The sequence below is a fragment of the Daphnia pulicaria genome, chromosome 5, assembly GCF_021234035.1.
Source record: "Daphnia pulicaria isolate SC F1-1A chromosome 5, SC_F0-13Bv2, whole genome shotgun sequence".
Classification (NCBI taxonomy): Eukaryota; Metazoa; Arthropoda; class Branchiopoda; order Diplostraca; family Daphniidae; genus Daphnia; species Daphnia pulicaria.
The window spans coordinates 79,429-92,396 of NC_060917.1; the positions used below are offsets into that span (position 1 = coordinate 79,429).

The window sequence follows — 12,968 nt, forward strand, 5'->3', positions numbered from 1 at the left end:
TGTGAAATCTATAAGGTTTCAGAACAGAACAATCATATCCTAACTGGAAATAAGAAAGAATTTATTTCAAGTAACCAGAAGGAGAGAATGGTTATGATTTAAACTAAAAATACCGTTACAATCACACGTCTCGGTTTCTGAGTTTGCGCGACTTTCAAAATACTTGTTCAAAACACGGGGAGAAAATGATACCAATAGTACCTCTGCTCAACAACGACCAAAGCTTGTTGGTTTCGAGACATCAACATCGTAAATCGCATCGAAAATTTAGAATACTTTTATACAACAAATCAATAAGGTACGAATCCTTCAGCTAAACGGATGGCGATGTAACGTCGTTATGTACATAAAACAAAAGCAGTGATCTTCCAGGTTGAGAACATAATATGAATGAATGACATTCGAAACGATTTTGAAATGCCATCGAATGAAAAAGATAGGAAGGACAAGAAGCGAGTAAAATATACGCATAGATTCTGGGTGCACAATTACGAAAGAAGTTGAATACTAAACAACGTTTCCGGAGAAGAGCACGCATTTGCTCGAAGTCGTAGAGGAAGGCAAAAATAAAGTAGAAAAGGAAGAGATTTTACCGTTTTCCGGACATCAGTGGTTGGGATTTTGTACGACAACGAGTGACACGATGATTGGAATTCGCTTCAAAAGATAAATCTTCCAGCCCTTTACGTCTTAATTCCTTGCATTCATCGTTTAACAAGCGAAATAATTCCTGTCTTTTCCGTGGAAGTCTACTCTCTGGAGTTAGTGATCCAAACGAACTTGCTCGTGAGAACATGTCGTTATCTGGTCCTCCTACATCAACCTCGATAACCGAAGAATAATTTTCGCTGCCACGGATTAATTTCGCTTGAGGTGCCAAACAATTCGATGACGAGGATTGATCCAATAAACGAGCTTTTTTGCTAGGACCATCAGATAGTGAATCCTCTTCGTCAGAACTATGAAAATCGGGTTCTTTTTCTCTTTTGCGTCGAGTATTCCGCTGGTTTGAGAAAAGAAGGCCACTTAATCCTTTGTGTTTCAGTTCCTCGCATTCGTCACTGAGGGGGGGAGAAAATTCCTTTTTAGGGCTGACGGAACTTCTCGGCAATGGAGAGAGCTGAAGTGGATCTGTTACATCGCTTGTAGTTTGAATCGTCTTGATTTGTGTTGGTGGACTGCTAGAGTCACTGTTTGACGTTGGTGATTTTTTCTCCTTTTTTTGAATTTTCAACAGAGACTGCTTCATCTGTTCCCTTTTCTCAGCAGGAAGCTTCGCTAGTTTCAATGGTGTTACAATGGGTAGGGACGAATCAGCTGAACAAACATCAAGTGCACCACTCCTAGCAAGATCTTTTTTTATAGCTTGCTGGTGCTGGCCCATGAAGGTCAAAACTGGTAGGGGCGCGGTAGCTGCTGATGCCAGCCACTGAGCAACGCTTCGTGATCGGTTGTTATTCTTTTCAGATGCCGTTTCATTCGGCCGTGAATTTGGAAGGTGGCACTGAGCTCCACTAGACGTTTTCTTAATTTTGGTGATAGAGATACCAGGTGGTAAGACAAGTGAATTAGACAGCACATCTTTGCTGCCTTGTCGCTGGTCGCCATCGTCGACTTCGTCTTCTGAAGAACAAAGATCGACTATATCTGTAATACTACCGCTCGAAGTCATTTGAGTACGTGGTGAGGCAGCAACCGATCTTGGCGAGGAGACAGAAGGCATTTGGATTATGACTGGATCAACGGAACGCGTCTTCGAATGTCTGTTAATAACTGGAATCAGATCAGGCAATATGAACTGGTTTTTCGTGGGCTTGGGTTTGACAGGTTGCACAGGTTGCATAGACCAAGTGCCGGTGATCAGAGGAAGAAGCCCTGGTGGGGCTCTTGCTTGAGATTTCCCGGAAATATGGTTTCTTGATACTTGGCGAATTGTTGATGATGGTGAGGCAGCTTGTTGGTTTCGAAGAAACGTTTTTTGCGAATCAACAGGAGCCAAGCTGATGGTGCAACTAGCAGGTAAATTTGCAATGCTTCGCTGTAGCCACGGCTGTAGCAAATGTGGCGGATACTTTGGTTTAGGTTTCGGACGAGTCCACATATCTATCTCTTCCGGTTTTAACCTAACCATCACCACATGAATGCCTTGACATCGTTGAAGTAACTGACGGGCGCGTTTATTCAATCCTTCAATAAAAATTAATTGTTAATACCAAACACATGGAATATTAGTTCAAGTAGTTTACCCGTCGCGATAGTCTCCATGCGCTCTCTTCGGTCTGCTTTATTGAAGCTGTAAGAATGCGCCCACTCGTCTTTTCTTTTAAACACAACTGGACGAAAGCGATTAGAGGTAGTTGCTGATGGGATAGGTGGTTGCGTGTGTTCTCCTGTAAGCGGGTCTGATCGGAGCAATATTGGTTTTGCTATACAAAAACGCTCGTATCGATTGATCAAGAGTTCTGAAGCTGTTGGTGTTAGTCTAATTGCCTTGAAGAAGCTTTGTCCAAGATTTGACGAAAAGGGAATTGTCGTAAATCTGTAATAAAATAATGATTGTTGCATTTTCTTCATCAAAGGCTATCAGATAAAATATTAAGGATTTACCTCTTATCACTGAGTGTACAAGTCCTTCTTACAACCGGACGAATTTTAGCAGGAGTAACATTAGGCGGTGGTAAAGTTTGACTACGACTGGACAAGGACAAATACCACAGAAATTGTGCCTAAGAGACAGAAAGGTAAAAAATTTAAATATCTAACAAAAGTTAATAGTAAAATTAAAATGTTTACTTCATCCATGTCCCGTGTTTCTAGTTCAGTGAAAGTGTTAATGTTATTGGATTGGGCTTCCAAAGCTTTATCAGCCATACATTTTGCTTCATGGGCCTTCAATATTTGAGAATATGTTCAAGAATAAGTTACCGAGACAAATCATAATGCATAGAGTACCTTAATGGCCGAAAGTGAGCTGAAATCTGCACCACAATAATCACACAAATAGATGTCATTAATTGGGGGTTCAACCATTTTTGCTGCAGTTGGAGCTTCTATTTCCATTGTGTTTGAGGCTCCAGCATTTAGCTTTGTTGGACTAGTCGGAGAGTTTAATCGGGGAAGTAACATAGGGCGAGAGGCACTAGATTGCTGTCTGAAACCCTTGTCATAATTCTAAAAAGAACGAAGTCGTTAACACAAACACTCGGTCCCATTCATTAACAAAGCTCACCATATTTTCATTCTGAAAAGTAACCAGTAGCTTTCCATTTGTGCTATCATACATTGAAGTTGTTCCATCCCAATTGTCTTCAAACTTGTAACCTCCAGTGAGTGTTTGCAACTTTGCAGAAAATTGCAACAAATATGTACATCCATTATAATTATAACAATTTCTCACTAGAGTAGTAAGTTTGGATCTCCAATTCTGTGAAACAAAAGAATGAGGGTTTGCAATTATAAATTGTTTATTTACTCTTGTGATAATTCTTACTTCCGTCTGATATTTCTTTGTAAGAATTATAGGTGACCAAGGAACATCAGGTGGCCACCACTTGAATTTTGTATATCTGGTCCAGCCAGTTGGTTCACACCCCAGTATGCATTTAATCAAAAATGGTATGAAGTACTGCAGGTCCTCCTGAAAAAGCAAAAAAAAAAATATGATTATTGGCCGAAAACAAAAATCCAGAAAAAGTATACATACCACAGACATGGATGTTATGGATGTAGGTTTGCCATCAGAAAACAGCAATGGGAGGTTTGAGACCATCACATCTTGTTTACTGTTGTCTTCTTTTTTATTCTCCATTTTTCAAATAGTTGTACAGTACACTTTCACTTAAATCTGAAATGAAGAACACAATCTTAATTTCTGGTTGCACAAATCCCTTTAAAAATTGTTATCCGCCCTAAAATCCCCATATTCAACGACATCCCACGTCAATTACGAAATGTTATCGATGGGAAAGGAAAGGAATCTATATTTCGTTACCAAAGCAATTGTGGCGATTCACCAAAATTTCAGAAAATTTGAATTTGGGGCAAAATTAGTAGATGTCAGGGAAGTAGTAGACATCACATAGCGTGGCCTCTCAGAACTCTTCACGACACACTCAAATAGCTAAGAAACTCAACCAGTCAACGACGCCATCGATTTGGTAACTCACTTTTTCCCGCCTGTGTTTCTGAGAAAACGCGACATTTCTCAATTCACTTAGTTCACACACTGGATAAATGAGAAAAGACTCGATCAAATGTTACTGATAAAACCTCTTTCACTTTTCTTTTTGGTGCAGTCAACACAGAATCTTCCCTCTCTTTATGCAACAAAAAGACAGGCCTTCACTAACAAACAGCGTTTTCAAGGACACAGAAAATCGTCATGAGAATGACGACCGGAAAGTCTACTACCACTGCTGCCACCTGGTGCCAAAATTGAGTTGGAAGGAATTTGGGTAACCCAACTGGGCAACACTGGATCAGAGACTAGTAACTACACTTGGTAACTATTTTGTCGAAAAGTAGATATAATCTACTTAATTTAGTATACATTATGTAATCATGCGTCGTACCATCAGTGTAAAGAAATGTTTTATGTATCTTTAACTTGGTTCATGCCAGGGTACGTTGCGCAACTAAGATAAACTTTCTAAACGAATTAATTGATTAAAATATCACAATCGGATCGAATTATTCGTTACATACGTGTAGAATTTACAAAAAGAAGGCTACAGCAGACGGCTAGTGCCAAAAATTATGTTAAAGTTAGAACAGACGCCTAAAGTCGTCCAGTTTTTGCCATAGGGAACTATAAATCTGCCAAAGCGAAATGCGCAATATCTTTTCGAACGAAAATTATTAATGCTTTCGTATATAGTCGTCGACTGAAATTTTGATTAGTTGTTTTGATTAGGTAGTTCATGCACGCGTCACGTCCATAACCCAAAAAGATTTTCTCTTGGCTGCCCAAGAGGAAAATGCCTGCTTGCGAACGGAAAAATTAAATTATTAGGGAAACCGAGGAAAATCGAAAGTTGATGTATTTAGATAAAGCAGGCACCATTATTTGAAGGATAGTTTTATCACGAATCAGATAAAAGCAATCTTGTCATTTGTATTTGCAACTTGCCTGCTAGATCATTCGTCGTTCTGTCTTCTCTGTAATGCTACTGTACACTAATCGACGTAACAGTCGTTTCTCAAGGACTAACGATTTTCCCAAACCTTGAGCGTCGTCTTGTCTCTTACCCTGTTCGTGTATAGTAATTGTATGTCAATCTCTACTTCCCCAGGCAATAGTGAACATTCTGATTCTTCTTTAACACATTCTTTTGGGTGTACTGAAAGTCGTTTTCACGATATTGAACCAGTCGTCAACCAAGGAATTTTAGCTTTTATTTTCAAATAATCGTATCTCAATTAAAATAATGAGAAATAAATTCATATGACAAATTTTCTTCTTTAAACGAAATGGGCGATAGGCAAGTATAATGGCCCAGCATTAAATTGTTCGTGTAAACAAAATCCATAAAAAGCTTTTGCAAATTCAACTGTCCTTTGGTTATCAATTGACAGACCCGCTACTTCGACTCGTTCTATCAACAGTTAGTATTTATGCGATAATAGAATTCTTTATTCATGCTGTTCGTCAATCGAATAATTCTTTGTCCATGTTCTTCATAGTATCACCATGGTCTTTGTTTATCTGCATTGTAAATGTCTGGGGAAAACCATTGCATATTAAAGAGCTAGAAAAAGGCAATAGTCAAAATTGTTTTAAAGATTTTCTTCCCCAACTTGTTTTTATACCCTGTTCAACCTTGTTTTCCTCGTTTCGCCTTGAACTGCTTACTCACGAAGGATCGAGTTGGGCAGGAAAGCTCAACTCTGTTAGCTTTTGTAGCAACTAAAGCCCCCTGGCGTTTTGGGTAGTTATGCATCCATCCAAGTCTCCCACGTTCAATGAACTGAAGAAACCAGTAGTATCATATTTCCCGAGAAAGAAGTGTATGCACAATATTTTTTAACGATGTCAGCATATATCCCAAGTAACATAGCGACGTTTGCGAAAAATGTTCGAACGAAAGTCATTGCAAAAATTCGAATGCCCTGTTTCTTTGTTTTCCAAATCATTTTTTTAAATAGTCTATTATCAATATAAAATTATGTAAAATCAACTCAATCTAACTGGAATTTTTCTCAAACGAAGAGTAACACTTTCAACATTGAACTTATTATTTTAACTAGATCACGTCTATACTAGGCCTATATAGCCAAAATCACAATCTTTCGAGGATGGATGAAAAGCAACAAATTTTACGTGCAGTCAGCCGCGGTGACATCGAGGCATTGCGAAAAATGAACGACAACTCCGGATTGGACTGGAGTAAGTGCGTTTACGACAAAACGGGAGACTCCGCACTTCATGTCGCCGCAAGAACCGGTCATCTTCTTCTAATGAGGTTCGGTGCTTGATTTAACCTTGATTCCAAGCTTACTATTTTTAAGAGCACTCATTTGCAATACCATTAGATATCTCCATGAGGATTGTGGGATGAATTTGGAACAGACAAATTTGGATGGAAAGCGGCCTCTACATGACGCCGCCCAATTTTGCAACTTCAAATGTGTCGAATACCTTATTGGTCAAGGTAATTTCACGTTATCGCCAATTCCCTTGTCATTTTCGTAAAGGGAGAAATCCTTTGACAAATTTTCCAACTTATTATTTTTAAGCGCAATTGGTTTAACGTCTCTGAATAACTTTGAGGAAAGGCATCTCTTCTTTTTAATTAGTGTACTAAGCTCTTCGCTAAATTTAGCCACTAGAAAGTTTACGCGTGCTTTTATTGCTTCTTCAACTTTCGGCAATTTCCATTTATTTGATTCAATTGGAGAGCAACATATGTTTTTATACATCTAATAATAATTTTCCATTGTTGGGCAAGTTTCGAAAGTTCTTACGGTATTGCAGTCTTTTATTCGATAGCTACAAATAATTATTCACAGGAACTTATTTGACCTCAAATGTGGTCCGCAATCTCTTATGCCGTTGGTCAATCTAGGCTACTTTCCTACTTATCCTTCAATTCAAAGTCCGAAAGAGAATTTGAAATCGAATTGACATTTTCCTCGCATTTTCCCGTGTTTTAGTTTATTTGTGGTTATCAGGTGTATAGTGTCATTATGCAATAGGAATGTAACCACTGGCGTACACATTGCACACACTTTATCCTACTCATACATGTAACTCGCCTATCGCCTTTCCAGGTGTCGAAATCGACCCGAGTAAACGAGCGGATTGGACTCCTTTAATGTTGGCATGCACCAAGCAAGATGATGTCATCGTTAAATTTCTTATAGATCACGGGGCATCACCGGTGTTGCGCAACAAAGATGGTTGGAATAGTTTTCATTTAGCTTGTCGGGAGGGGAACGCATCCATCGTTAGTTATCTACTCAGCAAAGATTTAACTTTACTACAGAGTAAAAGCAAAAATGGACGAACACCTTTACACACAGCAGGTAGGAATGTGAGGGGGGTACTGTTGTTGGCTTTAGCGAATGATATTTCCCATTTAATGCAACAGCGCTTCACGGAAATTTGGATGTTGTCAATCTGCTGATTGACGGTCTTAATTATCCGGAGGACGTGAAAGATACATGCGGAACGACTCCTTTAATGGATGCAGTGCGTTCAGGCCACGTAGAAATTGCTCGCCGTTTGGTGGACTCCAAAGTTTGCAGTTGTGAATGCAGTGATGGCATGGGCAGATTATCCATTCATTTAGCGGCACAGGTTCATATAAATGTTTGATTAAATTTGCTTGTCTTTTCTCATTGTACCGTATTTCTTTATTTTACTACTGTAGGCCGGAAGCATTCAATCCATCGATTTTCTAATTGACGAGTGCGGAACGGATGTTAATTCTCCTGCCAACGATCTGTCACGACCGCTTCATTTGGCCTCAAGAGAAGGTCACACGAATGCCGTTCAACATCTTCTAGAACGAGGAGCGGATGATTCTTTGAAAGACTCTCATGGAAGAACGGGTAAGTTTTACCTAGTCCGCCTATTTTCTTGGGATGCCGAGACTTAATATAATCGTGATTACCTTCAATTAGTAGATGCTTTCTTCTTTTTTTTAATTTGAATCCCCAACCATTTACGGAGATATTTAGCCTGTCTCCATTTTGTATTTTTGTTTTTTGTTTTTTTTTTTGTTTTAGAATTTCGGTTAGTCTTTGTTCCGTCATCTTTTCCTCTTCCCAGCCCTAAGGCAATGTTTTAGTTATGCAACGCTCTCTGCACGAAAAAATGTGTACTATCAATAAGCTAGTGTTAAATAAATTATTTTTCTTTTCTTTTTTTAGCCCTGATGGTTGCAAACAGCTATAATCGAATAAGCTGTGCGGAAATTCTTGAAAGAAAACTGGTAGAATTACAATTTGTGACTGACTGATGAATAATTGGCATGCTTTTTATCAAAGTGGATCGGCGAATAAATTAAAAGCTTGTTTCAAATGTTTCAAATGAATCACTGTTTTCGTTATTTGATTTTTGTTAGAGAAATTTGCGCAGTTGCGTGAAACTGTCACACGATCGGCTCCTTAAGAGACTACATTTCATTTCCGGTTATGGACACATTGAGAAATATTTAATTAATTTTACATGTATTATAAATAAAATTTAAGGATCTACTCCATGTTTAATGCACTTTGTCAGTATACATCTTTTAGAATTTTGCAGGTTAAAAAGAAAAGAAAACTTTGTATAGCGGTGATAAAAGATACTGAAATTTTCCAGTAGATGGCTTTGTCTGTCTTTTATTTACAAACAAATCCAGGAAGTTCGTCTGCTATTAGTTGAAGCAGTGAAAATAAAAAACTCGTGAAAGAAATAGGCCTACGAAAGATATGAATCATGGAAAACTTTGATGACAGCGATGTTATTCCAGATTTGGTTGATATCGTGGACAATCGTCCGCCGATAAGTTCTCTCGTGGTTGAAAATACCATTGTCAAAACCGTGCCTGTAACGATAGTAACTGGATTTTTGGGCGCCGGTAAAACAACCTTTCTTAATTTCATCTTGACTGAACAGCACGAAAAAAAAATTGCTGTTATTCTGAACGAATTTGGTGAAGGTAAGTTAGAGTTTTATAGTGCTCTATATCTATATACACCAAACCCATGTGCCTTATTATTTAAAAAACAGGAAGTGTTCTTGAGAAAAGCCTTGCTGTGGGGACACAAGGTGACTTGTATGAAGAATGGCTAGAATTACGGAATGGTTGCCTGTGCTGTTCAGTCAAGTACTCAATTACTAGTTTTACAATTATTTGTTACAACTTATCCATTTTAGTGTTACAAGTGTTTTTGTTGGTTGACTATTTGAAAACATTATTTCCTTAACTATTTACAGAGATAATGGAGTTAAAGCAATAGAAAACTTGATGAAGAAAAAAGGAAGATTTGACTACATTCTTTTGGAGACAACTGGATTAGCTGATCCTGGTATGAGTATTTTTCCTTTAACTGAAGGCTGTATCCTTATATATTGGACATTTGGTTTTTATACTACAGGACCAATTGCTTCTCTTTTTTGGCTTGACAGTGAACTCTGTAGTGATATTCATTTAGATGGTAACTATACAAGCACATCACTATTTAGTATATCCCATAAAAAAATCAGTGACCAACAGAAATCATTGTATTTAAATTTAACTTTGATAAAAATTCTTTTTCCATTTATAATTTACAGGAGTGATAACGCTGGTCGACGCCAAACACGGATTAAGGGTGGGAAATAACACAACTCTTAAATTTAAGTAAAGCTCGAGCTAATTAATTTTGTTTTTCAAACGTAGCAAATCAACGAAGTTAAACCGGATGGTTCAGTTAACGAAGCCACAAGGTAAAATCCAATAATATTAAGAGATTATTTCACCGCGTTCTTAACTAGATCTTGAGGAAAAGAAAACTTTTTTACATTGAAGGTTGCTGAAATGTTTCTTTTTTTTCCTTTTTCAGACAAATTGCCCTTGCGGATGTCATCCTGTTAAATAAAGAAGACCTTGTCACAGCGGAGGAGCTTTCAGAATTAAAAAACCACATACAGTACGTTCTTATTTTCTCTAAATTATTAAAGTAGCAAACAACCTTAAGAATTTGATTTTACAGAACTATCAATAGTGAGGCTACATTCATCACCACTCATCATGGCAGGTATAGAAACAAAAGTAAAGAAATTAAATTGCTCGTCCCTTAACAGAATCTTCCTATTAAAGGGTTAATTTAGATGAAGTATTAGACCTTGGACTATACTATCAAGCGACTAATCTCAGGTAAAATCTTGCATATTTGCTTGGAAACATTTTTAAAATTTAATTCGCGTCCATTTTTTTTTTAGATCTCTTGAGAATAGCCCATCGAAGTTTTCTAATTCGTCGGAAAGTCATCTCGATTTGGTGAGTTGTGAAAAACAAAACATTTTTATTTGTATATAAATTTATTCCGATTATCTTTGCTCACCAATCCAGTCGGTACGCAGCGTGACACTGGAATTGAACGAGCGTCTCACACCCGAAATCGTGGATACCTATTTACAGCGATTATTATGGGAGAAAGATGTTGTGAATTCATTAGGATTGACCCTCGAAATATTTCGAATAAAGGTACGCATCCTGAGTTCACGCTTATAAAGTAATGTAACCGTTTCCAAATTTGAAATTTCGATGAAGGGTATCGTGCGATATTCGCAGCCGGAATCAGTTCAACCGTCCTTTGTCATCATTCAAGCCGTTTACGACACTTACGACACGATGCCAGTCAAGCCAGAAGCGACGAACACCGCCGATCTCAGCTCGCAACCCGATGTTCGCTTTGTGTTTATCGGTCAGTATATAAACATCCTCGTTTGAAAGAAAAAACCAATAGCTACCATCTAGTTATATTTTATTTCACCAACCTTTCTTTTCTCACGTTTTGCAGGTCGCCATTTGGAGCTCGGAGTCCTGAAAAACATCTTGCTGCAACTTCTTCGTCCGGACTAAACGTGGCGGCTGGTGCAGATGTACTTTGAAGGAATCGAAAGTTGAATTCTCGGAATGAAATGTTTAGAATCTTGTTAACAAGGCGCTTTTCACTTCCCGTGTTGGCATCGCCAGTCCGTAAGTGGTGTCCGCTTAAGTCAAGGATCAACAACAACTTTTCAAATACAATGTTCTTTCCAATCTAATTTCTGAGAATTCTGCACACGGAATCAGTTTGCGAAACGCAACTGACTGTTTCAATGAGTTAATCTACAATATCCACATCCCTTCCAAGAATTATGCCATTGACCATGCAGTGTTAGATGTCGAGAGAATTACATGACCCGCTCCGTTTGTATTCTTAATTGCCTTTTAGCTGGTTCCCGCCTACGTGGGTCCAACATGAGCCGATCCGGCCTTGGAGAAATCGTTGAATTACCAAGTTTTACTTGGAAAACGCGTGGCTAGTTTTTCAAGACCAAGGGCAATCTTCCAAAATGGTGCGGATAGATAACGAAGGAGATGGCGGAGCCGAAATAGCGTGAGATAAAAGGACAATCTCGTAATTAAATTGTTTCAAATAATTTTCTACATGTAGGAAGAAAATCAATCGCAACTTGATTCGGTGAAATATCGACAATGGCAGAGTCGTTAACGATAATTGAATGAGCGAGCGTAAATATTAAGGAAGCTGGGGCAGCGCTGCTGTTCATCAGCGCTACGCGAGAAAGAATTAAGCCAGTAAGGGAAGAAATAGCCTAATATATGATGATAGTATTTCCAGCCAACACAAAGCAACCAACAAAGACGAAGAAGAAAAAGTAAAAAAAAAAAAAGAAAGAAACAGCATCATCAGTCGTTTTTAATCCGCGCCAGCGTTGCGAGTCATTTGGGAGTTGGCTAGTCGCTTTGAAATCAGATAGCAATAGCAGTCTACAATCGAACAAAAAAACGAACGAGTTGCCAATCGTTTGATGCTCCAGCACTACGCTAGCTGCGAAGATGAGAAGAAATAAAAGTCCAAAGTATAGAGAATGAGGAACTAGAAGAGCAGCAGCAGCAAGCAGCAGTCGATATGTTTCATGTGGCCAAGAAGGTTTTCTGAGGATGAAGAAGAACTCTTTGTTTGTTGGTCGGTTAGTTTCGGGTGCTGGTGAATAATGCGTCTCATTTGCTTTGATGTGGCGCGGGATGGGTGCCGGGCGGGGATCAGCGGGGGCCGGGATTGTATTAGTGCGTTCTTTGTCTATCCAAAAGCTAAGACGGCCAAAAGAAAAAAAAAAAGAAAAAAAGGGTAGTGCCGGGGCTGGCTGCTCTATAGGATGGTGATGGTGTATAACGAGCGTCGATTGTGCCCGCATATGTACATCATAGTACGTATATAGTAGTTGCCGGGGAACGCGCTGGATAGAAGGGGGACACCAAATTGAATCATTCCGCGGGAGGCCTCGACGATGTCTATAAGATAAGTGATTTTTGCTTTGCAACCGTTATATAGATTCGCATGCACCGCCTGAAATAATCAACTTGTCTGCTCGTTCGGCTGGAAAGCCGATCTCTGAGCTAACTATATATAACTTACGACGACGAAGACAAGAGGCAAAAGAGCTCTAAGCTTTATAGTAGCACCACGTCGCCTATATACATGGACGTTATACCATCAAGGCAATACTGTACACACTATACACTGCTGGGATGAGGAGGGGGGATGGCTATGGCCCGACAGCAGCGTCACTCAAGTGTCTCTCGGTCAGCAATGCTGAACAAATTCGATTCGGATCCGTTTCTTATCCCTTAGCTCGCGCGATTCTCTCTCTCTCGTTCTCTCTCTCTCTTAGTGCTTATAATTCAATGAAAAAACCCGCACTTCAAGCACCTCGTACCCACCAACTTTCCATTTTTCGGTCCCCTCCTTCTTTGGCAGCGTTCAGTCGA

At 39.0% G+C, this 12,968-nt stretch overlaps 3 protein-coding genes across 8 annotated transcripts; 2 read left to right on the top strand and 1 right to left on the bottom strand.

Moving 5' to 3' along the window:
- Positions 1-44: 44 nt before the first annotated feature.
- LOC124340757 lies at positions 45-4,350 on the bottom strand. 2 transcript variants are annotated; one of them, XM_046793365.1, is made up of 9 exons: positions 4,167-4,350; positions 3,704-3,844; positions 3,491-3,637; positions 3,230-3,424; positions 2,953-3,171; positions 2,794-2,889; positions 2,608-2,726; positions 2,247-2,539; positions 45-2,187 (listed from the first exon to the last, which is right to left on the bottom strand). In XM_046793365.1, the coding sequence occupies exons 2-9, from the start codon at positions 3,806-3,808 to the stop codon at positions 590-592; spliced, it is 2,772 nt and encodes a 923-aa protein (XP_046649321.1). In that variant the 5' UTR covers positions 3,809-3,844; positions 4,167-4,350; the 3' UTR covers positions 45-589. The 2 variants fall into 2 exon arrangements, with proteins under 2 accessions (XP_046649321.1, XP_046649320.1); XM_046793364.1 differs by having other exon boundaries at positions 3,992-4,350.
- Positions 4,351-4,417: 67 nt separating this feature from the next.
- LOC124340759 (ankyrin repeat domain-containing protein 16-like) lies at positions 4,418-8,526 on the top strand. 4 transcript variants are annotated; one of them, XM_046793371.1, is made up of 8 exons: positions 4,418-4,501; positions 6,247-6,461; positions 6,532-6,650; positions 7,270-7,524; positions 7,590-7,798; positions 7,872-8,052; positions 8,230-8,236; positions 8,374-8,526. In XM_046793371.1, the coding sequence occupies exons 2-8, from the start codon at positions 6,295-6,297 to the stop codon at positions 8,396-8,398; spliced, it is 963 nt and encodes a 320-aa protein (XP_046649327.1). In that variant the 5' UTR covers positions 4,418-4,501; positions 6,247-6,294; the 3' UTR covers positions 8,399-8,526. The 4 variants fall into 4 exon arrangements, with proteins under 4 accessions (XP_046649327.1, XP_046649325.1, XP_046649328.1 ...); XM_046793369.1 differs by lacking the exon at positions 8,230-8,236; XM_046793372.1 differs by lacking the exon at positions 8,230-8,236 and having other exon boundaries at positions 7,363-7,524.
- A 318-nt stretch (positions 8,527-8,844) lies between these two features.
- LOC124340758 (COBW domain-containing protein 1-like) lies at positions 8,845-11,391 on the top strand. Of its 2 annotated transcripts, none has more exons than XM_046793366.1 (13): positions 8,845-9,146; positions 9,218-9,314; positions 9,425-9,516; positions 9,586-9,645; positions 9,764-9,801; positions 9,870-9,916; positions 10,033-10,119; positions 10,183-10,227; positions 10,290-10,346; positions 10,412-10,469; positions 10,542-10,676; positions 10,743-10,896; positions 10,993-11,391. In XM_046793366.1, exons 1-13 carry the CDS (start codon positions 8,924-8,926, stop codon positions 11,052-11,054), a joined length of 1,155 nt encoding a protein of 384 aa, XP_046649322.1. In that variant the 5' UTR covers positions 8,845-8,923; the 3' UTR covers positions 11,055-11,391. The 2 variants fall into 2 exon arrangements, with proteins under 2 accessions (XP_046649322.1, XP_046649323.1); XM_046793367.1 differs by having other exon boundaries at positions 10,427-10,469.
- The last annotated feature ends 1,577 nt before the right edge of the window (positions 11,392-12,968 follow it).